This window comes from Microcebus murinus, chromosome 21 (assembly GCF_040939455.1).
Source record: "Microcebus murinus isolate Inina chromosome 21, M.murinus_Inina_mat1.0, whole genome shotgun sequence".
NCBI classification, from domain to species: Eukaryota; Metazoa; Chordata; class Mammalia; order Primates; family Cheirogaleidae; genus Microcebus; species Microcebus murinus.
Genome location: NC_134124.1, coordinates 2795237 through 2819877, shown reverse-complemented (window position 1 = coordinate 2819877; position 24641 = coordinate 2795237). Strand labels below are relative to the sequence as shown.

At 62.8% G+C, this 24641-nt stretch overlaps 1 protein-coding gene across 1 annotated transcript in view; it reads left to right on the top strand.

Moving 5' to 3' along the window:
- FSTL4 (follistatin like 4) overlaps positions 1–24641 on the top strand; it is a 316540-nt gene that overhangs the window by 216221 nt on the left and 75678 nt on the right. Inside the window, exons 5-6 of the mRNA XM_075996042.1 lie at positions 5679–5872; positions 8348–8471. Of these exons, the coding sequence (XP_075852157.1) occupies positions 5679–5872; positions 8348–8471 (318 nt within the window). The remainder of the gene's footprint in view (positions 1–5678; positions 5873–8347; positions 8472–24641) is intronic.

Here is a 24641-nt window from a genome sequence, read left to right as displayed (position 1 = left end):
ATCCCACGTGCCAGCCCACGTATCAGCCCACGTGTCAGCCCACGTGTCAGCCCACGCATGAGACCAGGAGTTATCCCACGTGTCAGCCCACGTGTCAGCCCACACATCAGCCCACGTGTCAGCCCACGTATCAGCCCATGCATGAGACCAGGAGTTATCCCACGTGTCAGCCCACATGTCATCCCACGTGTCAGCCCACGTGTCAGCCCACACATCAGCCCACGTGTCAGCCCACGTATCAGCCCATGCATGAGACCAGGAGTTATCCCACGTGTCAGCCCACGTGTCAGCCCACGCATGAGACTAGGAGTTATCCCACGTGTCAGCCCACATGTCATCCCACGTGTCAGCCCACGTGTCAGCCCACACATCAGCCCACGTGTCAGCCCACATGTTAGCCCACGTTGTCAGCCCATGCATGAGACCAGGAGTTATCCCACGTGTCAGCCCACATGTCATCCCACGTGTCAGCCACGTGTCAGCCCACGCATCAGCCCAGCAGTCAGCCCACGTGCCCTCCATTGACTCTTCTGCCTTCCCAGCCCTGCTTTCCTCTTCCTTCCCATGGTTCTTGGGATCATCCCTGAATATGCCGTCTTCCCTAGATCAGGCATCCTGAAACTACGGCCCACAGGCCACATTCGGGTGTTTTCGCCTGTTTGTTTTTTACTTCAAATAAGACATGTGCAGTGTGCATAGGGATTTGTTCATAGTTTTTTTTTAAACTATAGTCCGGCCCTCCAACGGTCTGAGGGACAGTGAACTGGCCCCCTGTTTAAACAGTTTAGGACCCCTGCGCTAGATCCTCGTCTCAGAGACAGCTTTAGGGGAGCCCAGACTGTGATGAGCCTCCTGCAGAGAAGGTTCCGGATCAGGCAGAAGGAGGAGCTGCTGGAGAGGGCAGTGGCATGAGGGCGGGCGCGAGTCAGCCGTGCCCAGAGCACGGTGAGCTCCAGGCGTGGGGCCTCCCTGGAAGGCTCCAGGCCTCCTCGTGGGCTTGGCCACAAGGCAAGGCGAAAGTCCCCTGATTTATGACGGCACAAATCCCCCCGTACCCGGAAGCCACCGAGAGGCAGCAGAAACAGTTAAGTGACTTCCCAAGTGTGCGGGTGGGACCTCTGCAGCTTCAGGGCGTCAGCCCTGCCCCCCAGGAAGCAGGGTCCCCTGCGGTCCCAGCCCGGCAGCCCCACTGGGTCTCGCTCTCGCTCAAGGCACAGACCTCAGGCTGCGCGCAGCCGTCTGGCCTCTCTCCGGAGGAGTGCCGCCGCCCCTGCATCAGTCCGTGCGGAAGGTCGACCCTATTCCAAGTCTCCCGCAGCCGGCGGGGCCGCCACTGGGAACTGGGCTCATCCACGGCTCCCCAGCGGGACAGGGCCGCCGCCGTCCTCAGCATCATGGTGACCAGCACCCACGGGGCGCCGGGAGAGGTGCTGTGGTCCCCAAGCCCCTGCCACACGTCCCCAGGGACCTTCCTGCAGCAGGAGCCGAGCGTCCCACGGGCCACGGCTGAGCCTGGGCCCTGGCAGTCCAGAGGGCCACGGTCCCTCCTCCCTGCACCCAGGTGCCCAGCAGGCTCAGGGCGCAGAGGGTGATGATGGTGGGTGCGGGTGTGGACCAGGGGTGGGTGACCGTGGCCGGGGCAGAGTGGAGGTTGGGTGACGCACACTCCAGCTGCACCCCACGTCCCCACGGCCTGCAGCCGCCTGTGTGGATTCGCTGGGACGTGGGCAGGGAGGACCCGTGTGCGTGACATAAGACAGACTTGAGCCTTTGGTATTGACACCCTCTTGCCCAGATTGAGTGGAGCTCGAGAAGGACGGCAGGAGGGTCGGGACACAGAGGCTGTGGGCCAGGCCGAGGGCAGCGATGGGGCCGGCCTGCGTGGATGGGGGCAGCCCACCCTCTGGCCAGCAGCATGTTGACCGCAGCCATCTCTCGGGGTACATTATAGATGATGTATTTTCTTTCTATTTCATCCGGGCTTTCCGAGTGGTTTTTCTCCTGGGCAGGTATTTCTTTTCTAACAAGACAAACGTTTGAAACTAGAAGCAGGGCAGGGAGCCTTCAGCCAAAGACCAGGCCTGGCCGGATGACAGCCACGAGGGCCACTCCCATCTGCCCCCATGCCAAAACCAGGGGTGGGGAATGAAAAGCAAAACCAGGCTTGGCGAGCCCCCACTTGGACGCCCCTTGCCAGGAAGATGGCCATCCTGCAGGCCGGGCCTGCCTTGGAGAGGGTGGCTCACCTTGCACACTGAGCTGGAAGCCGAAGCTTTTGGGGTGCCCACTTCTGGGGGCTGGAAGAGGGCAAGAAAGGACGTTTACCTCCCCCTGCTGCCCTTTCCCCCGTGGAACTCAGGTGACAGAAGTGGGAGCCACTGCGCAGGCTGTGCTTGCTGAAGTGAAGCTCCACGGGGCTTCCCGGCGAGAGCCTGCACCTTGGGACCGTGCGTGATCCTCCCCGTGGGCGCGGACTCCCGCTGCCTGGCTGGCGTTCCTGTGCCCACGGCCGCCCCAGAGCTGTAGGGCATGCAGGGGCTCGGGGGCGCCGGGCACACGACCTCGCTATTGGTGTCTTCCCAGAGTCCTCCAGTGCGGCTCGCTTAAAGCACAGCTGCCCCTAGGATAAAGGAGGAGTTGAGGTTCGCCTCCGGGAGCCCCTGGGTCATCTCAGGCCGCCGGTGCCCAGGCCAGGCTCAGAGAAGGAGACAAAGGACACAGAGGCTCCCAGCGTCCTCCCCTGCCCGCCTGGGTCCACTCTCGCCCAGCCCGCCCCAGCCCGCCCCAGCCCGGCCTCGCCAGCTCTCTCGGGGCCGTTCCTGCTGCCTGGCGAGCTCTTCCCTGGCCTCCGTCTCCCCCAGCTCCTCCTCCTCCTGAAGGTCTCATCCTGAACATCCTCCCTGGGCCTCCCTCGCTCCCCCCGGGCACCCCCGTGTCCCGGACTGGAAGCTCCGTCCCCGGCACGCTGCCCGGCACCTGGCGCACGGCTTGTAAATGAACGCGGCGAAAGGGAGGGAGGGGCCTGGCGCATGTGGACCCCGGCAGGGACAGGGCCAGGGACTCGGGGAGCTGCTGCCCCTGCAGACCTGGGCTCCCACCCCTGCCCCCAGGTGGCTTCTAGACCTGTGCAGACCCCGGCAGCAGGTATCTGTGGGCAGCTGCCCGGGTGACCTTGTGCGCTCACAGTGACCCGTGACGGTGTGACAGACAGGAGGGGCAGAGCTGGGGGAGGCAGCCACAGCCCCCCCACCTCCACCCCAGCAGGACCCACCTGGGGGGCTTCCCAGGCCTGCTGGTGTTGGGGTGTCGTCTGTCTGTGGACCCCCGGCCCAGCGCAGCAGGCCGCTCAGAAGAGGCTTACACCCGGCCAAGGTCCCTGAGAAATGCCTCGGGGACGAGCGGGGGCGGGGGGCCTGCCCGTCCGAGCTGGACTCACACACAGAACATGCAGACCCGCCTGGCCCGAGCTTCGCAGCCGGGCTGTGCACTGGCGTGTGGGGGGCTCGGCCTCCGGTGACAGCCCAGTGTCTGGCCAAACGGCGCCCAGGGCCGTCCTGCCCGGGCACCACCGCCCCCTCCCACCCACTTCCTCTCCACCCACCTCCTTTCGCCAGGACCAGGTTTGAGCCCTTGGGGGGCTGAGGGGCTGGACGTGAGCGAGACTGCTCCTCTCCTTCCCCCAAAGCGACCTTCACCCAGGCCCGGAAAGAGGAAGAGCCAGGAACGGTCTGCGTGGGGACAGACCCCTGTTTCCAACACTCGGGGCTGCGCAGACTTGAGAACGGGGCTTGCCGGCTGGCGGCCCCGCAGCCCCCAGGAATCCATGTCCGGCCGGGTGGGCGGGAAATGCCAGCGAGAGTGGGGGGTGGGAGGAGGAGGCCGCTCTCGCCGGAGCGCGGAGACTCCCAGACAGCAAATGGATTTGATGGTGTTGAACTCGGACATTGATTTTTTTCCTAAATAAACATGCGGGAGGAAATGGTAACAGCATCTGCTTGTGGCGCGGATCAATTGACCCCAGATTGGAAGAGAATCTGGAAACAAACAAGCAGGAGGAAAGGTGGGTGGGCTTCCCAGGCTCATCCAGGGAGGGAGCAAGGGAGGAAGAGACAGACGGACAGACACACGACTCATCATCCGTTTCCCCACCAAACAGCTTCCCTGCCCGCTGCTCGTGAGCACACGTGGTTTCGGTGACGGCGGCTGTCACTGAGGGGCCCGCGCTCTGTGCCAAGCCGTGCAGAGCCCGAGCACGCACCTCTTATTCCGTCCTGACATGCCCGTGTGGGAGGCGCTGCTATACCCACTTCACAGACGACACCACTGAGGCCAAGGGCGCACAGCCTGGCAGCAGCAGAGCCGGCACCTCAGAGCCCACGCTGTCCACACTGCTTTCTGCCAACTTTCCAACCCGAGCTATTATTACCTGGCTCCCTAAACGGGCCTTGCAATTAAGAGGGGGAGCCCCAGAAACCCAGTCAGTCAGTCCCTGGCCAGCAGCCCCGTGGCCTTCGGTCTGGAGCGGTCTGTGCGGAGCCCGTGCCCGTCCTGCGGGATCCAGCCAGCGGCCGCCTCCCCGGGGAGGCGGGGGCTGCCCTGCCCTGCCGACAGCCCTGCAGCCCTGTCCAGGGGCCCTTCCCTGGGCGGTGTTCGTCCTGGTGGCCTGTCACCAGCAAGACGAACTGTGTCACGTCGCAGAGTGTCACAGGCCCGACTCGCCAAAACACCGCCAGGTTCCAGCGCCATTCGGCGAGCACGCCTGTGAGAAAAGGCTGACGGTCGCCGGCTGCATGGTTTGGCTTTGATTTCGAGAAGCTTCCTTTTGTGTCTTGGGCACAGACTTGCGTGCGTTTGTTTCGAAGCGATCTGGGTCTGGGACTGTGTAGCTAATGAATGCTGGGCCTGTGAGTCCTGTTAACTAAAACTCCCTGATCTAGGGGGCCCAGGATTCGAAAGCCGCCTTTAAGGCAGGATTAAGGCAAAGACGAGCTATTACTGGATGGAGCTGGGGCCGGCTTTCCTGAAGCCGCTGGGGAGCTGCCGCGGCAAGCTCTGCCAGGAGGGTCTCCGGCTCCGTCCGGCACTGGCTCTGTGCCCGGCTCATAGTAAGTGTTCGCAGGGTGGACAGTCCCCACCCCAGCTTGTGCATCCTGTTTAACACATATTAGGTGCTGAGTAAACTTGAAAGGGACGGGACGGGTGCAGTGGCTCCAGCCTGTAATCCTAGCACTTTGGGAGGCCGGGGCGGGAGGATCACTTGAGCCCAGGAGTTTGAGGCCAGCCTGAACAAGAACGAGACCTCGTCTCTACTAAAAACAGAAAGAAATTAATTGGCCAGCTAAAAATATATAGAAAAAATTACCCAGGCATGGTGGCACATGCCTGTAGCCCCAGCCACTTGGGAGGCTGAGGCAGGAGGATTGCTTGAGCCCAGGAGTGTGAGGTTGCTGTGAGCTAGGCTGGCGCCACGGCACTCTAGCCCGGGCAACAGAGCAAGACTCTGTCTCACAACAAACAAACAAACAAAAACGCGCATGGGACGGACTGCTGGGCACAGACGGGCCCCCTGCAGCCGTGCCCAGGAACTGTCCGTGAGCTCGAGGGACGAGTGGACCGGTGAGTGGACGTCCTCTGCAGCCCGGGGCGCGCGCCCTCTAACCGCCCGCCTTCCCTTCCAGGCGACACGTGCACCGTGGCCGGCCACGCCCGCCTGAAGAGCGTCCTCCTGGCGCTGCAGGCCCGCCGGCGGCCCCCCCAGGAGGGGCACGGCAGGCCAGACGCCCCCTCCCAGAGGCGCCTGCTGGTGGAGTCTCTGTTCAAGGACTTGGACGCGGACGGCGACGGCCACGTCAGCGGCGCGGAGCTGGCGCAGGTGGGTGTGGCCTGGGTGACAGTCTGTCGGGGGGGAGCGGTGCCCGCCCAGGGGTGCGTGGAAGGGGGCCGGGCGGCCACACTGGGGCAGCCGTTTGTGCCTCTCTCTTCTAAGGGAGAGAGGCCTCCTCCCAGCCTCCCGGGGTCAGGGAGCCTGTGTTCGACGCCCCTGAGAGCAGGTGACAAACCAGATGGCGGCAGCTTTTCCTTCCCAGCAGCCACTGCGTGCACGCTGTCAGGAAATCAGTTAGGAAATCGGTCTCTTCTTCCTTGAGTCCTTTGCTTTCCTCAGCAGGAAGGTCGCAGGAAAGCAGTGTTTGGTTCCACCAGACACCTCTGGAGCCGGGGGTCCCCAAGTCCCCCACCCTAGGCCGTCACTGCTCTTTGCTGTCCCAGTACCCACACCCCAGGCCCCAGCCTGCGTGCGTGCACCCCCAGGCCCTGCCGTCACTGGGGAGCCTCTGCATGGCACCCCGTGGGTGCCTCTCTCCCCAATGGCTGTGGGTTTGCACACGGCACTCGTGTTTGCACACGGTCCAGCTAGGGGGTAGTGTGAGGGGACTTAGTGTCCGCAGCAGAGACAGCAGTGAGAGAGCGACTTCACCCCCTGGGCCCTGGCCCCAGCCCCCATGGGAGGGTTATGGTTAGGGGTTCGGGCACAGTGCCCGGCACGTGGTGTGCTTGGTGGTCAGTATTGTCATCGTCATCCTCGTTGTTGTCCCTCCTTGAACTTTTCAGTCCTCCTCTGCTGTCAGGCGGGGGCTGCTGTTATCCCACTTTACAGACATTCTCAGATGGGGAAACTGAGGCTCTCGGAAACCGAGCGACTTGCCTGAGTCGCGTTCACTGCCCGGGACGTAGTGAAGCCTGGTGGGCTGCCTGCAGGCGCCTGCCCTCCCCACGGTGCAGGGGCCTCGCTGGGGAGCGTGGCTCTCGCCACCGGCACCACGTGGCCCGTCAAGGTCTGAGGGGACAGCGATGCCCACAGGGTCCCGGCAAGGGGCAGCCGCCCCAAGGCCTCCGCCCCCGCCAGTCCAGAGCTGCTCGTCTCAGGTGACTCCGCTCACCCCCCCACCCCGTGAGCAGCGACGGCTGAGTCTCAGGGCTCTGCCGCCCACGGCCCCCAGGGCCCCCTGCCAGCAGGTCACCACTGTCAGCCATCAGCAGGAAGCCCCAGCTCGGGCTGAGAGCCCAGAGGGCAGACCTGAGCCGCTCCGGGCAAATCCCAGGCCTTGTCAGTCACGGCGGCCTGCAGGGAGAGCCACCTGCGACTCCCCTTGTACAGGCTGTTCCAGGAGCCCAGGACGGGTGGCACCAGCTTGCCCCACTGCGATGGAGGCGGCCGCGCGCTCCGGCACCCCTGGCCCGTGTGACTCCCAGGTGACGCCCAGGTGAACAGAGCGTTCCCGGGCACGCCGCTCTGATCTGGCGAATCAGGGGCCCGGCCCGCCTGAAGCCATTAACGAGCACGGTAATTGGACCATGATCCCCTCTTCAAGATTTAACATGCTTAAAGTTCATTTCATAAATCTGCCCAGCAGAGCGCAGCTAACGTGGGCTTTTCCTTGACGCCGAGTCAAAGGCGCCCGGAAAGACCCATCGGTCCTGCGCAGGGCGAATCAATTTCCAATGCAGAACCAGACAAAAGGGAAATTTCTGTCTTCGGAAGATTGATCTCGGGCGTTCCGCTTGATCTCCCTTTCATCGAACGCTCTCACTTGCCGGGGAAGGGTCATTTTTTTAACATTATCACATTAAATTGCCTTTAATATAGCAGGCCAAGCCAAGAATGTTAAATAAAGAGAAAATGCGTCTGACCCTTTCCCCGCCTCCCCCCAAAATAAAATAAAATCATTTTCTTTCTTCCGAGACTTCCTTGGCCAACTAAAAATATATAGAAAAAATTAGCCGGGCATGGTGGCGCATGCCTGTAGTCCCAGCTACTCGGGAGGCTGAGGTAGTAGGATCGCTGAGCCCAGGAGTTGGAGGTTGCTGTGAGCTAGGCTGATACCACGGCACTCACTCTAGCCCAGGCAAGGGCTCTGGCATTGGCAAGGGCTGGTGGGTGGAGGGTCCGTAGATGGAGCGGTGACCCCCAGCTCCAGGTGCTTAGGAGCCAGCGGACGTCCACCCCGCACTGCGCCCGGCCACCCTTTGCTGGGTTCATCTGACGAGGCCCCTTCTCTTCTCCTTTCCCCCGGTCGGTAGCACTTGGGGACAGCAGGTGGCCTCGAGGATCCTCCCCATCTCGGACTGTCTGTGGCCTGTCTGCCCAGCTGGGGAAAGGACAGACCTGAGCTCTAGTCTGCACTCCGCTGTCACTGCTATGTGACCGTGGGCAGCCACTCCCCCTCTCTGAGCCTCAGTTTCCTCATCTGTAAAATGGGAGGTTGGACGGGACAAAACCTGAGAGCTCCAGGTGTCCCCTCCCCCCACCGCGCTGCTCTCACCTGCCCCGCCTCCCCTCCCCCCACAGCACGCGCTGCAGCGGCAGGACCTGGACGAGGACCTGCGCGGCTGCTCTCCCGCCGACCTCCTGCGCTTCGACGACTACGACGGCGACGGCGCCCTGACCCTGCGCGAGCTCTGCACGGCCTTCCGTAAGTCGCCACCGGGCGCCGGCGGGCGGGTGCGCCTGTTCCCACGGATGCGGCGGGCGGGTGTGCTTGTTCTCACCAATACAGTGGGTGGGTGTGCCTGTTCCCACGGATGCGGCAGGCGGGCGGTGCGCCTGTTCCCGCGGATGCGGCGGGCGGGTGTGCTTGTTCTCACCAATACAGTGGGTGGGTGAGCCTGTTCTGGTAGATGCGGCGGGCGGGTGCACTTGTTCCCGCGGTTGACGTCCTCGCACCAGGCAGTATGGGGGACGGTGTCGGGGACAGGAGTGAGTCCGTCCTCAGCGTGTCCCAGGTGGACGCAGGCGTCTGCTGCACCTGGCTTTAGCGGAAGGCGAAGGAGAGGGATGGGGCCAGGAGGGCGCCCTGCTCCTCTCGGGTGAAGGTTGTCCTCGCCGTCGGGGGACCGACCGAGACTGGAGCGAGGACTCGAAGGCCGGACAGCCCCTGAGGGTCCGAGGGCGGCACGTGCAGGGAGGGATTCGTGGGGCCATCCGGGAGCCCGGCGTGGGGAAGCCCTGTGAGGGGCCCGGAGGCCTGGCCGGGCAGGGGCAGGGGGTGCCCGGAGAGGACCAGGAGGCGGGTGCTCCTGTGAACCAGATGGGGGACCCGGGCGGCCCCTCCGTGGAGTCCCTGGCCCCACCACGAGCGTGTCTTCCCCCTGAGTCACCTCCCGAGAGGTCACGGCACGTCAGCCACGGGCAGGGCTGGGGCAGGGCACAGACAGGGCAAGAGCTAGCGCCGGGTGCACAGCAGGTCAGCGGAGAGAAGAGGGCCGTGCTGGGCCCCAGCTGGAGATGGGGGGACATTCCCGGCCCAAGAGAGGACGGGCTCTGACGCTGGGAGTCGTTCAGGCTCTGCTTGAAGCAGGTGCCGGACTCGCCCTGCGGGATGCACCTGCCGTGACCTGCCGGCTCCCGCGCCGACCGCGGGCCCTGCCCTGGGAGGTGGGGCAAGCCCCCCAGGGCACCGGTGCTCCCGGCGCAGACCCTGGCTCCCCCCTCGGCCCAGCCTGGGCCTGGGGGCCCGTCCCTCGGGAAGGTGCTCCTGCTCCGTGTTGACATCCCTGAGCTGCGGCTGCCCCTGGAAAGGGTCCTTGTGACGCGCTGGCAAGCAGGGCTCTCGTGGCAAACAGAAGAGGTGCCTGGATGACACAGGGGGGACACGGGTGTGACTCTGCTATGGGAAGTGTCAGGAGCTTGGCACGGTTGGAGGGAGCGGCCTTTCCAGTTCACGGCGTCCTTAGTACCAGGGACCAAAGCCCAACCCCCAATCATACGGCTGCGCCTGTGCAGGGTCCCCGTCATCCTCCTCCCTGCCCACTAGTGAAGCTCCTGTGTGCTTACACTAGTTCACGCTAAGGTGTGAATGACCGCTTGGCTTATCCTGCTGCAGCAGGTCTTTGCTTTGTAGACCAAGGAATTTATTGCCAGAAACATGTCTCTAAATTCTAGCGTACATGCAAGTATCAGCAGCTCCCTAGACTTGGCTCATGAGAGCTGATTATTAAATTTTCAGGAATTTTGCAAGCAAACAGCACTTGGTAGCTTTCAATCAGCCATGATGGGAATATTCACACCACAGAAATTTACACCGTACATGTGCTTCCCAAAATGGGGAGGTGGGGTACTTTCTCCTTCTCCAGAAAGGCCGCCGTTCAATATTGATCCGCATGTCACTGGACAGGACCGTCCCTCCCACCCCTAGAGTCCACTTCCGACAACATCCTCTCCCTCCGCCCCCCGGAACCAGGACCCCGTGGTGACTCTTAATTCCGTCATACAGTTAGGGGAGATGACAGGCAGAGCAGCTCTCCAAGGCAGGAAAGAGGCAGCCCGTTCTCTGGGATGGATCCGAGACATACCCAGAAATGCTTTCCGGGCCCGTCTGCCAAGGAGCTGTGAAGAGGAAGGTCAGGGCGTGTGAGGAGCTTCCTGCCAAGGCCGGGCTTCCAGGGCGTCCAGGTGTTCTAGCCTTCAGCACTCACTGTCCCGGGTCGGAGCCGTTCAGCAGAGACTGGCACCCCGGGGCACCCCCTCGAACCTGGTACCACGACAGCCTCTGCCCCGTGGCCTCAAGTCCTGGGAACTGGTCTGTGGACAACAGCAAGCCCTTGGCCTTGCTCTCGGGGAAACAGAGGCACGCCTATTGCCCCTGATGCAGGGGACACCCCCTGGCTTCCCTAGGAACGAGAGCTACCCTGGCAGAGGGGGGTCACCCCTCTCCTCAGACACGGGGCTCATGCAGAGCGATGTGGTGTCTGCTCCCGGCATTCCCGGATGATTATTTGAAAGGCTTCATCATCATCGTTTTTAAAGCAGATTAGATTCCGCTGTTGCCTTGGACTTGTTTTCAACCAGGCGGCCAAACCATTCATCACAGCCCGAATAATAGATATGCAATAAAATGTAAACTCTCGGCCATTAAGGAAGCCACAGAATGAGTTAACCCCACTATGAAGGCTCGACACGCCACCCCTCCAGAGCACCCGAGGATCAATGGCTTTTCAAAGTCACGGGAACTCTCTACTAAACTCCCAGCGCCCTGGGAATAGATTTATGGTTCAGCGAATTTTAAACAGGTAATTGAAATGAGACATATAGGTACAAGTTATTACCCGGCAATCGATGGGCATTAAAGAAATCTCACGAAAACCCGGAAAGTAATATCTCAAACATTTCAGCAACAGCATTTTAGATTTAATTCTGAAAACTGGAGCTGAGAGGCTGGCGGGGGCTGAGACTGCAGCGTTTTATTTTCTGGGCTCTGTTTCGCTTGCATCCTCGGGGCGCAGGGCGGGGGCAGGGCGGGGGCTGGGGCGGCTCCGGCTTGGTAATCTTCTGACGCAGCCCTGATTGCTCGACTAAAGCATGATGTGTTTGGTGGTTTTCCCTGGAGAAGTGAGATGCACGTATAAATTTTTGAGATTGAGGTCGGTGGTCTCCTAAACCGTATTTGCCCGTGTGGCTGGCCGGGCCTGTGTATGCCACAAAATGCCATCGACTGAGGGTGACGCCGGGACCCCCACGGCCGGGGGTGCCGTGCTGACCGGAGCCAGCTTAAGGCAGGGCTGCACCTCCTTCCTGGCTCTGGGGAACAGGTGACCCCCTCCAGGGAGGAAGGCGGGGAGCAGGCAGGTGCCTTCACCCTGGGAGCCAGCTCAGTCTCTTTCTGACGGTCAGGTGCAGCTGAAGCTCCCAATCGCCTGTGTCCACGCAGGGACAGGAGAGAGAGACGGGGGTGGCCTCCCCGTTTTCTTCCGTTTAACAACTAAACATGCTCTGCAAGTTGCTTCTGGCGTCCTAAGCCAAAGGCTGATCTAGGAGCGAAAGGCACAGTGTCCTCCCAGCACGGGCACCCCACCCCCGCCCTGTGCGTCAACAAGGAATAGAGTCACCTGTCCCTGCCGTGGCAGAGACCATGCTCCAGGGGCGCTGATCAGCAAGGTGTGTGTTGACCGCGTGTGTTCATCACGGTAAATCAGTCCAAGAGTTGCTGGTCTAAAAAGCTTCTCCACGATGCATGGTTTTTATACTCTCCTGAATGCCCGGAGTGGGAACCACAGGAAAAACATGTTGCTCACATGAGGACTTCTCTCTCTGGCTTTAAATTCATTACAAGTTTCTTCTGCTTTTTGAAAAGATGCTTGCCCTTTTAATTAATCCCACCAGAGCAACGCTGGCGAACGTGTTGCAGGCTCGGGCAGGGTGTGAGCAGCCAGCGGCACAGGACGAAGGGCTTCCCGTGGCCCCGGCCCGGGACCGCACCTGCGGGGTGTCGGGAAGACCTGGGGCGCCGAGAGCGCGAGCGTCAGACGCCCTCCCTCCCCTGTGGCACTGTGAGCTCCGGGCAAGCAGACGGGGAAAACCGTGTTTTAATCTGATTACTGCCCTGTTGCGCTGCCCTGTAGCCGGGGCAAGTCTGGGACTCCCACGAAGTGGTCGCCTGGTTTTCCTGCCGTTGTTGCCGCAGAGTGAAGGGTCCTCACTGGTCCTCACTGCCACCCGCGATGAGCAGGGTGTTAGGGTCAGCAGCGGAAGGCAGCCGTGCTACCCACATTTACGCAGGTCTTTGTCCGTGTGGGGTGAGTTCAGACAGGGGGCTTGGGCGGCGAAGACCCTGCGTTTTCCTGCCCCGTTTGGCTCCCGAGCTCTGGAGACTGAGCAGCAAGATCTCAGACAGCACGGGGCCCGTCGGAAATTTTATCTGGACTGACTTGGCTCTCGGATTTGGAGGGAAAGGGATGCCCGTGCACGGGTCTCGGTTTCTGCCGAGGCCAAGACCGTTGGTGAGTGCCCCAGCCCCCACGGAGGAGCCGGCTCCTGCTGCAGGACTTCGGGTACAGTGGCCAGAAGACCGGCTCCCCTTCCTTGGTCCCCCGTTCACTCAAGGGCACAAAACAGTTGAAGCCAGAGTGGCCAAGGGGGGAATTGAAGATCGGAAGGCAGAAGGTGTGAGTCTCACCACCCCGTCCCAGGGGACAGACACTGGGGTCCCCTGCTGACTTCATGGAGATGGACACGTGAGCTGCTGAGTGCCCCGAGGCCAGGGACACTGAGCTCAGCGTCCCATCTGAATGCTGTCCCTTGTCAGTGTTGTCAGTGTTGCTGTAGTTAGTAACAGGCTCTTACATAAAGTGATATGCAACATTTAACATGTGTCGGCACTGTGTACCACATCCAGCTGTACTGAGAGCAGACTCAGAGAAGTTAAGCAGCTAACTCAAGGTCACACAGCCAGCAGGGAGCAAAATCGGGATTGAACCCACATGTCTAATTCCAGAACCTTCTCATGCATTCAAACACACTTTGCAGCTCATCGGCATTCTCCAGTAAGGAGAATCTCGGTTTCCACAGCGATCGCCCTAAACTTCAAGCCCAAGCTCAGTGGTCTCCTCCTCCATGAAGTCCTCCTCAATTTCTCTTCCCTCAGCCGAGCCCCACATGCCTCCCTCTCTGTCCACAGCCCTGTTTTTGTCTCTCTGTAGGCACTGGACTGTGACTGGTGGTTAAAAGTGTGACCTCCAGAGTCCAAGTGAGACCTGGGCTTGACTGTCTATTCTGCCACCTACTAAATGTGTGACTTTGGACAGCTCTTAACCGGAGGTTAACCTGGGCTGCATGTTCCTCATCTGTAAAATGGGCATGGTAACAGACAGGACTAAATGAGGTCATGCGTGCTGAGTGGCTGGATGAGACCCTGCGTGTGGGCGTTGTCCAGGTCAGTGCCGGACCTGATGAGGGCAGTCCCAGCACATGTGCCACGGGGTCCATCCCACGTGAGACCACGTGAGACCACGGGCTCCGTGAGGGCGAGGCTGCCTTGCTCAGCACACGCTCGCGCCTGGCCTGGGGCACAGCCAAGGCGAGGGCAGGGAGCGTGTGGAGAAAGGCACTCGGCCAGCACAGGAGCCCAAACGCAAGGACGGCGTCCGAGGGTCCCAGAGGGTCTTTGCGTCTCCAGGGCCCTCAGTCCCGGGGAGCAGAGCAAGGGCCTTGCTGAGGCCCCACGGCGGGGCCCTGGTGGGGGCCCGGCCAGGCCGGACCAGGCCAGCAAGGGCACGCAGAGGGCCACACGCAGACCGAGAGGGCGGGGCTCGCACAAGGCAGGCTCTGAGGGGCGTCCCCAGCCGCCGCCCGGCCTGGTCAGCGGTGCCTGGGCGTGGCGAGAGCTGTCACAGCGGGTGTGCCGGCCAGGAACGTCCCCGGAGAGTGTCGGGGCGGTGGAGAGCTGGCCTTGGCCTTTGAGGGTCTCCAGTGCCGACTGTTGGGTTAGAAGAGAGAGCAAGCCTGTGATCCGAGGTCTCCCAGGAGGCGGTGTCCGGCTGCGCTCTGTCCCTCCAGGCTGCCCCCCACCCGCGTGAAGGCAGACACCTGCCAAGAGTGGGCGCACCCTAAACCGCCTGCCGTGCGGTGCAGCCGTCGGCAGCCCCTGGCCGTGTTCAGGGCCTGCCTCCCCTCTGCGAGGAGTGGGGCTGGCAGGAACAGGGCCTGTCCTTGCGTCGGGACTCTGGGTGGGGCAGTCTCTGCGCCCGCCACACCATGGAGGGCTGATTCTGGGCCAGCTCACCCGGCACCAGCGGCTCCTCCTCCCCCACACTGGAAGTTCCAACCCCAAACCGCCTCTCCCATCACTAGGGCTTTGCACTGTGGGGCCGGCACCTTCTGGAGCCACTGTCTGGAGCTGAGTCTTCCAGCACTTTCCATTTTTAAAGATCCCAGCTGGAAGCTGTCAATGGCCTCAGTGCATAGCAATTGAACAGTAGAAAATGAGCTAATCACAGGTTGTTATTGAAAATCCATTACACACAAATTGCAAAGAAAACTCATTAAAATATGATGCTTTGGTGATTTTTTTTTAAAAAAATGAAATTCTCGGAAGGAGAGGCGGGGGTGGGGCGGCTCGACACCTCGTCCATCACTGTTCCCGGGGTAAGAGCTCCCCAAAGTTCTGCAGAGCCATCCCCGGTTCCTGTGTCCTGCAGCCCAGCCTGGCGTTGTGTAAACTTGAAATTTTTGCATGCAACAGGAAGCCCTCTGAATGTTAGTAAATATTCAGAAACAGCTGCAGAGGAACCAAAGAATTTCATCACAAAGACATAAAATGGGAACAATTTAAATGTCAGCTTTGTACCAGGATGACACTGTATTGTCCTCATCAATCTCAGTGTTTTTGCAAAGCCTTTGTGAGGACTCCAACATGCAATTAAGCGCTGAAGGTCACATTCCGGATTCCCGAGCCGGCTCCGTTGCACTGGTGTGTGGGAGGGTTAGAGTGCGCGGCTGAGCCGTGCAGAGCCCAGATCGCAAGAGGGATCCGAGCTGCGGCCCGGGCTCTGGGCAGGAGCCCAGAAAGCAAGCCCAGGGCCACACAGGTGCCCCCAGCCCGCTGCTCCTGGCATGCCGGCAGCGCCGGTCTCGGTGTGGGCGTGGGGGGGTGAGCTCCGAGGCACCCGGTGATGACCGGGGGTTCTGAGACGTGGCAAGGACCCCCCCCCCCGCCACGGCTGGGTCTGAAAGGTGAACCATCCCTAAGGTCACGTCAGCCCAGGAAGGGAGCTTGGAGCACAGACCCTTGTCTTCTACTTCGTCAGTCTGTCCTTCCTCTCCGGCCACCTGTTTTCAGGCTCTGTGACAAAGCCCTGCAAGATGCCCCCAACAGCACCGTGAGGCCAGCCGTGGGCGCATGAGGGACACGGTGTGTCCTGGGAGTGGTGGGACGGAGGGGAGCTCACCTGGGACACAGTGACCTGCTGGGGGAACAGCCGTGGGCCACGCTCGGGGCTGGGGCACTCGGACGCCTCCTCGAGGCCAGGGCAGCCCCTGGTGGAGCTGGCTGGAGAGCCCAGCCCTGGGGAGAGACAGGCCACGGTGGGCAGAGGAGGAAGGTACTGGGCGCCCAGGTTCCCGCTGCCTGAAACGGACACCCAGGCAGCCGGTGAGGGTGAGCTGGAACCCCAGACCACAGCCCGCGCCCCTCCGTAGGTTCCCTCGGCACCAGCCACACGGGGGCAGGTTGCCGGTCTTCGCCCTGCCCTGGCCTTTGCCGAACTCCTCTCCAGCCCCGCAGCCCAGGGGCACCTGCCCTGGCCCGCAGCCCCCAGCCTTTCCCCGCACCCCCCCTTGGCCGGGGCGGGTGGACAGCACAGGCGTTGGAAGGTGGTGAAAGCACAGGCAGAGGCTGCGGGACTGGAGAGCAGAGACGGCAGCAGCAGAAGGGACAGACAGCGGCGCCCTGGGAGGCACGAGAGGAGATGGGAAGGGGGGGGGTCCTGCCTGCAGCTTCCTGTCCCAGGCGGAGGACACGGCCCTCCCGCAGGGCAGGAGATCAGAGCCTTCCACACGGTGGACACACAGCCTGGCACCCGGCAGGAGCTCGGCCAACATCTGCTGTAGTGGCTCAAGGCCGGGCTGGACCTTTTATCTTTTTTATTGTTGTAAAGAGAGAAAGTTCTGCCTGGCTGTGGCGGCTCCCAGCAGGAACGGGAACAGTCGGGGTTCTCTCTGGTGGGGGACCACCTGTTCCCCACGTGCGGCAAGAGCCAGGTGAGCGGCCGCCAAGATTCTGTGGGGTGTCCTGTGGGCTGGTGGCTGGGGACACAGAGGGGTGCCATGTGATCTGCAGTCACCCCCCATCCCCCGCCAAGCCGGGGTGTCCTGCGGGCTGGTGGCTGGGGGTGCAGAGGGGTGCCATGTGACCTCCAGTCACCCCCCCATCCCCCGCCGAGCCAAGTGTCCTGCGGGCTGGTGGCTGGGGGCACAGAGGGGTGCCATGTGATCTCCAGTAACCCCACCCCCGGACCGAGCCGGTCTTGCACCTTGCAGCTCGCTCACTGCTGTCCTGGTGGGAGTCCTTGGTCCCCAAAAGCTGTCCCCACTGACAGTGTGAAGCCACCTCAGCACCCTGTGTGACAGGGCGCCTGACACGTCCTGATGCTCCGGAGTCTTCCGGATGCTCCTGGAAACCCTAAGGAGGCGGAGGCCGGAAGGGGGCGGGATTCAGACCCACTTTGCAGTCACGTGGACCTGAGTTGCATCTGATTCCCTTCTGGGAGGACCTGGTCAGAGGGTCACAGTGGTTGTGGAAGTTGACTTTTCTGGCCGTTTGTGTTCTTGATGGGCAGAAAGTGGAAGGTCCGGTTCTGCTGGGAGGGGCTGGGCCTCACCGTGTGCACGTGCCCCGAGCCCCAAGTTCCCATCTTAGCGCACACAGGGTTTGGGGCTCCTGGGGACCCCAGACCTTGACCTTCACGCACAAAGGCCGGTGCTATCTCTGGCCGGTGGGGTCCTGGCTGCAGCAGGGATGAGCAAACGCCCGCAACCAGGTTGTCGCCGCAGGCCGGACTCGGCATCGGGACAAGCAGGAAGCTGGCTGGTTCTCTCTGCCCGGGCTCTGCGGTGAGGCCAAAGCTCCTCCCGGCCGTGGCCGAGCTGAGGGCCACGGACCACCCGACGTGGCCTCCTGTGGCTCTGCAGCCCGGGGAGCGTGGGAACCGTCTTCCCTTGTGGGCTTCGCGGGAATCCACCAGCGCGGCAGCAGTCCCACTCCGAGTCCCGCCCCCCAGCGGAGCCCCCGGGCAGCGCGAGGAGCCCCCGGAGAATGTCCCCTCCAGGGGCGGGCGCCTGTCGTCAGACGGGTGCTGTGGGCGGAGCAGCTGCTCGTGCACTTGTCGGGCTGCAAATCACAGCCAGGCGGGGGGACGGGGCCCGGACGACTCGCCGCCCGTCTCCACGGGTTAGAGGGGTGGGGGTGCAGCACGGCGGCTCTGAGCACCCCCACCTCCACGTCCCCCCAGTGGTCTCCGGGCTCATTAGTCTCCCCAAACGCCCTCGGGCCCTGCAGACGGAGCCTCCGCTGCCCAGTCGCTGGCGCTCTCCAGAGCCCTCCGCTTGCAGGGAAAGCCTCTGGCTGCGTGCCCACTGCGTGCCTGCTGTGAGCTCCTTGTGTGCTCATTGCGTGCCAGACGCCGAGCAAGGCCCCCAGCAGGCCAGGCAGGGCCTCTCCTGGCTCCTGAATGCCAAAGATAGGGAAACCGAGGCCCAGGGAGGTGGGCACCGCAGAGCCTAGCTCAAAGCCAGGCCTGCGGTTCCAGACCTGAGCTCCGAGGGCCCCAGTTGTCCCTGCCCCAGCCGAGGGGCAGCCAGACGTCGGGGTCTCCGCTCCTTCCCCGTCACACGGTGCTGTGGGCGGAGGTGGCTCAGAGAGGGAACCCCCTCGGGGGCTGCTCGCCTGTGCGGCTGCAGAGGGCAGGGCCGCCCTGGTGCCCTTTCTAATCCTGCAGTCTGGTCCGTGTGCCACAGCGGCTGGGTCCCCGGAGTCATGTCCTGCAGAAGGGGGGCAGTGATGGACACAGCGGAGCTTAGCTGGGCCCAGGGAGCGGGCTCTGCTCAGACCAGGAGTCCCCACGCTCCTGGAGTTGGCAGGTCCCTATGGAAGGTGCTTTTCCTCAGCCACAACCCCACCGAATGTCCAGCCCTCGTCAGCTCACGCAGATACACGCGTGGCCACAGACTCCTCGTTTAGCCCCGTCCAGCCCGGTATTGCTCCTGATCTTCCAACGTCCACCTCCGTGCCGTGGTGCTTAGAAACGTGCTCGGGAACCGACGTCACATCCCTGCCTGGCGCGGGCTCCGAGCGCCCTCCCCTCGGGGGCTGTGGGCAGAGCTCTCGGGGACCCTGGGCTGAGCGCTCGTGCGTCCATCACACCCGGTGTCTGCTCCAGGCAGGTTCTGGGCCGGGCCCCGGGAGGAGGCAGGGACACCCAGCCCTGGCCCCGGCACCCTGTCTGCAAGTTGCAAACAGAGAAAGCGGCCGGGGCACACGGCAGGGAAGCCCACCCATGGAGGCGCACCAGCGGCGTGGGCAGGACGCAGCGCCGGGCATGCGGTGTAGACGCGCTGTGGCTCAGGGGCAGGGTTTCGTAGGGCCTGGCGTGGGAGCTGGCTTCTGCAGGCACGTAATTAATTTCCGGTAACAACACAGCGTTAATAGCCAATGCTAAGCTGCTCTGAGTGAATCCATGAATCCTTGCAAGCAGCTGTGAGGGACAGCCATCATCATCCCCTCTGAGCAGATGCAGAGAGTTCACAGTGTGAACCCAGGAGCCTGCTTCAAAGCCCTGGTGCTCAGCACTGGACCACACTGCCCCTCAGCAATTCCAGACACGTGTGGTCACCAGCATCTGTTTCAGGAGGGCCCCTTTGGTACCTGGGACTGGGCGAGGGGTGGCTCTGCAGGTACCAGTGGCCGGGGGAGGGGGTCTATCCAAAGCAAGGGGGGGTGGGCTGACCCCAACACTGCCCTCCCCCACCCGCTTCCCGTCCCCTCAGAAGCTCCGCGGCTTCTGGAGTCCGCACTGCCCAGCAGCGCCGGCGAGGCCACAGTGGGGCTTCTGGGCCCTGACCCCGATCTGACAGGCACGTCCTGGGGCTCCGTGCACCCAGCCCCGGATGTCTGGGTGTGTGCGTGGACAGGGACCCGGGCCAGCCAGGAGTGCAGGACGTCTGGGTGTGTGCGTGGACAGGGACCCCGGCCAGCCAGGAGTGCAGGACGCACGTGCAGGAGGCCGGGAGCCGGGCCGTGTGGCAACGTTTGTTGTTGCTAGTAACGTTTACCAGTGTTACCCAGCGCAACATCGTCTCGTGGAGTGACCACAGTCCACGCTTGTGAAAAGGAAACCACGGGCCCCACTTCAGAGGTGAGGAGACTGAGGCACGGAGAGAGTGAGCAATGGCTGACGGCCACCCAGCAGACTGAGGATTTGGACCCAGGCGTGGCGGCTCGAGCACCCGTCAGCGTGTCTGCTGCGGCCACAGAACCCTAGAGCCCACGCCTGACTCGGGCCCCTCCTCCGCCCCCGGCAGCCTGGGGCTCGCGCCCCATCTTTGTGCCCGATTTAACCGTGAAAACCGAGTTCTCGGTCCTTCATCTGTGGACTGATTCTCCCTCCGTCTGGCAGGGCTGAAGTGAAAAGCAATTAATGCCGTTTGAAGAATGCTTGGAGATCCTGCGTGCGGGATGCCACATGTGAGCACAAACCTCCTTTTTTTTTTTTTTTTTTTTTGGTGATACTATTGAGAAATCGTCCCCCTGGCTCCCGTCGAGAGCCTTGTTTCAAAATGTTTTCCATCCAAGGTGCAGTTGCTGGCTGGGGAGGGCGGCCCGACGTGGCCATGACAGGCATACAGGTGTGCCCTCACAGGTGCCCCCTGAAGAACCTTCCAGAAACCCTCACGCTCGAGGAACCTGCACTGCAGCGAGGAGGGGACACGGATGCACGCAGCAAAGGCACGGGTCGGAACGGGCGTGCTCTGCAGACCGGCACCATGGGGAGGGCAGAGCGGGGTCAGCGGCAGCAGGTGGGGGTGGGAGAGGTGGGGCACCAGGGCAGAGGCCTCACCTGCAGGGCGGGGTGAGCGGGTGCTGGGGGAGGGGGAGGACACTGGCCGCACAGTCACTGGGGGCGAGACCCAGGCCCTTGGGCTGGACCAGGTCAGGCGGCTGCAGGGGTGGGGGAGCAGGGGTGAGGTCAGGGGTCCCGGGGTGCTGGACGCCAGCGTAAGCACTTTGTTTTCACAGGGGCAGAAACAGAAAGTCACTGGGGAGTTTCGAGTGGAGAAGTGACGTGCTTTGACTTTATGTTTCAAAGCAATCGCTTTGGCGGCTGTTTTGAGGAAAGACGGTCCCAGGGCAAAAGTGGGAGCAGGCAGACAGGCCGGGGGGGCTGTCCAGGGCGTGGCGTGATGCCGGGGAGACAGGCGGGGTCCTGGGCGTGTTTCGAAGGGCGGTGCCAAGCGTGGGTCCCAGGTGAGCGTGAGAAACGAGACGAGTCCAGGGCTCCTGGCGTGGGGCTGGAGGGACGGGGCTGTCGTGCGCTGGGACGGGAAGGCCGTGGGCGGGGTGGGGGGAAGCTCCTGTGGGGGACGGCAAGTTCCAGGTGCCGTGAGACACCCAGGAGCGATGGCCACGGGGCAGCTGGCTGCATGAGGCCAAGCTCGGGGAGAGGTCCAGGCTGGAGATGGGGACGTGGGGGTCCCCGGCATGTGTGGCCAGGGTTCAGAGCTGGGGGAGCACAGAGTGGGGCGAGTGCGGGGGAGCGGCGCGCCCAGGACCCAGCCGAGGAGGCTGCATGGCAGGTCAAGGAACCAGCCGCAGAGAAGGAGAGGAAGGCGCCGGGGAAGGGGGAGCAGAGAACCAGGCAGAGTCCCAGGAGCGGGGAAGGACGGGCAGCCGGTTGTGCCGGCTGCGGCGGAGAGGCCGGGTCAGACGTGAAGGAGAGGAGAGCGCGGCTTCCGCAGTTTGGGGGGCTCTGGCTTGCGGAGCAGCTCCGCGGATTGGCACAGGAGGGGCCGACGGCTCACCGCAGGGGTTGAGACAGAGGAGCCGGGGGGGACCTGGCGACCCAGGGGTGGAGGGCTCTTCTGAGCTGGGCGGTGACGAAGGACAGAATAGGGCAGCAGTGGGGCCACCAGGGGTTCGTGAACGTGCAGGAGCAGCAGCCTGTGCAGTGAGGAGGATAAAGCGGAAAGGGGAAACCGAGGCTACGGGAAGCAGAGGTGATACGGCTGCAGCGATTGCTTTGAGGAGATGAGGGATGGGGAATCCAGCGCCCAGGCTCAGACGGGGCTGCCGGGCCGCGTGGCCGGGAGGCCTAGGTGACAGCAGAGGGGCCGGAGCGCGTGAGCGGGCCCAGGGGGGTGGGAGATGGGGGGAGCTCGCGCAGACACCCGCTTTCGCGGAGGATCGGGAAGTGAGTCACACGGAGAGCAAGGACGGGGAAGGAGGTGCAGGGGTCTAGGGAGGGAGGAGAAGGCGGGAACAGCCGTGCGGGAGGGTGGCGGGAGGGGACGGATGTGGGCAGTGTGGCATGATGGCCGGGCCGCGTCCTGGACCCACTGAGGCTCCCGGTCCTGGACTCAGAGTGGAGCCAGCGGGCAGGGCGACGGTTTCCCGACATCGCGGCTGCTCGGATGTCAGGCGGAGGCCCGGGCGGGTCTCACCGTGCGGGGTTTGCCGGCCGGAGCAAGGGACGGAGCGTGTGTGACGCTGTGACTCCAGGGACGTCAGCCCCACGTGAGGAGGAAATGACGTCATGCAGGGAGTGCCAGATAATTGACGGCCGGTCGGCGGGCCGTGGGCGCCAGCGGGGCTGAAGGACTGCTGGCGTCTGGACAGCAGAGGGAACGAACCGCAGGATGCCTGGAGACAGGGTTTCGCAGGCTTCCTCTATCCGTGGTGGCGCGGTGTTGAGTGCGGGGTTGGGCCGTGGGAAGGAGGGCCTGTGGGGTGCAGAGTGGACGGGGCGGTCGACTTGTCCCTTGTGTCAACGTGGGTGTTTGGTCACCAATGTCAACCCAGGAGGAATGTCAGGGAGGCTGTTGCTCGCTCTGGGGAGGGCGTGACGGGCGCGGGCAGGCGACCGTGGCCAGGAGGGGTGGTGGGCGGTGCGCGGAGCGTACGTGGCGTGGGTTCCTGCCTCTCCCGAGAGCAGGCTCTGCGACGTGGGGCTCTCGTTAGCCCCATTTCACAGGAGAGGAACCGAGGCATCAGAAAGTCGGGCAGCCGCGGCGAGCGGAAACGCAGACCGGGGCGCCTCCTCCGGAGCTGACTGCCAGCACGGGCAGGCTGCCGTGGGCGCGACTTGGTCCCTCCCCACGGGAAGACCAGCTCTCCCCCCCGGGAGGAGGGGACAGGCGCAGAGACAGGGCGAAGGGCCGGCTACGGTTGCCAAGGGAACGCGCGGAAACCGGGAGGCGGCGTGACGCATCTGATCCAACAGGTGGGAGACGTCCTCACGGGGAGGGTGGGGGTTGGGATTTCACCTGCAGATGTGGGGTTCGGGGCGGGGCACCCCCGGCAGAGGGAACAGCCTGAGCAGGTGCAGAGGGGATGGCCCGGACCGTCCAGTAGGGACAACTTGCCCCTGTGTCACGGACCAGCAGAAGCTGACGCTGAGGGAGGATTAGAACCCGAGTCGCAAGGGCTGGTCGTGGTCAGGGGTGCGAAATGCGGCCGCACAGGACCCGGAATCCCAGGGGACATAACAACATGGGTTCAGTCTTTGTTCACGCGACGGTTGGAAGCTGACGCTCAGTCGTGGCCACACGGTGACACAGGGACGCAGGCATCCTCAGCTCCGTGGCTCTGCCGTGTCCTGGGGCCGCAGACCCCTGCTGGACACCCTGCACCCGGCCGGCACACAGAGGGACGGAGAGGGCGGTCGGTCCTGCAGGAGATTCTCTGGGCCGTAGCGAGTGCTGTGCGCGTCCCTCCGACACCTCCACCGCCAGAACCCGGTCGCCGGCCACACGTGACTCGGGGAGCTGGCACGCGTGGTCTGGCGGCGTGAGCAGGAGGCAGCGGGTGCGGGTTAGGTGGACACGCGGCGTTCTCCGCAGCAGGCCCCACGTCCAGGCCACGGGGCTCAGGCTTGTCAAGGAGCCGGGGCGGCAGGCGGGAGCGGTCGGAGCAGGTCTGAGGGGGACTGACCCGGAGGTGCCCGGGGTCGGGGGTCGAGGGTCAGGACCTTGGGGACAGGAGAGACCCGGACACAGGCAGGAACAGGCACCGGCGAAGGTGACATTGAGAGGCCACGCCGCCCCTCGCCTCGGTGGGAACTGGGCCAGTGAAGGAGAAACAGGGACAGATCACTCCGAGGTCCTCAGCCCTGGGGTCACGAGCAGGCCCGGCCAGGCCTTGGCTAGATGCAGTGGCTGTGACGGTCCTCCCGTCCCCAGCTGGCCTCCGAGAGGGGGAAGAAAGGATCTATTTTAATTTTCTTCTCGGGCCTCCTGCACACGACAAAGGAGAAATATCGCCCAACGTTATTATCTCTCGGAAAATGCTCTCTGGAATCATAAAGAGGGAAACACGCGAAGCCGGACCGCAGAGCCTGCCCTTAAATCAGGAGCTTCTAAATTATCGCGGAGGCACGCTCTTAATTCCCGCGGATGAAAACATTAAAGATGACAATGTCCCTTTAAATCAAATGCCCTGGGAGTTGCTGTGAAGAGTCAGGGAGCTTTTTTTTTTTCCTTGTGAGGATTTTTTTTGTCTCTTTTCACCTTGTAATAAAATATAAATCATAACTTGCGGGGGCAGGCTCTGTAGAGCAAGCCGCGAACATGGATTTTCTGAAAATGAAGGTGTTTTGTTAATGGGAACCATCTCATCTCAGCGAAGCGTGAGAGTTTGCAGGGATGGGTTTGCTACTTACTTTCACACCATGTTTCTGTGTGTCTTGCATTCGGGGGCTGCAGTGCAGTGCATTGTGTGCACCCACCCTGGGAGGCTGGGGGGCGCTGGGCTCAGGCTGTGCACAGTGGGTGACGGGGAGCAGTCCTGGAGGGATGGCAGGGCCAGGACCGGACCGGAAGGAAAGGGCACGGGCAAGGCGGGGCGCGGTGGCTCACGCCTGAAATCCCAGCACTCTGGGAGGCTGAGGCGGGAGGATTGCTCAAGGTCAGGAGTTTGAAACCAGCCTGAGCAAGAGCGAGACCCCGTCTCCACTAAAATTAGAAAGAAATTAATTGGCCAACTAAAAATAGAGAGAGAAAAAATAGCCATGCATAGGTGGTGCATGCCTGTAGTCCCAGCTACTCGGGAGGCTGAAGCAGGATTGCTTGAGCTCAGGAGTTTGAGGATACAGCGAGCTAG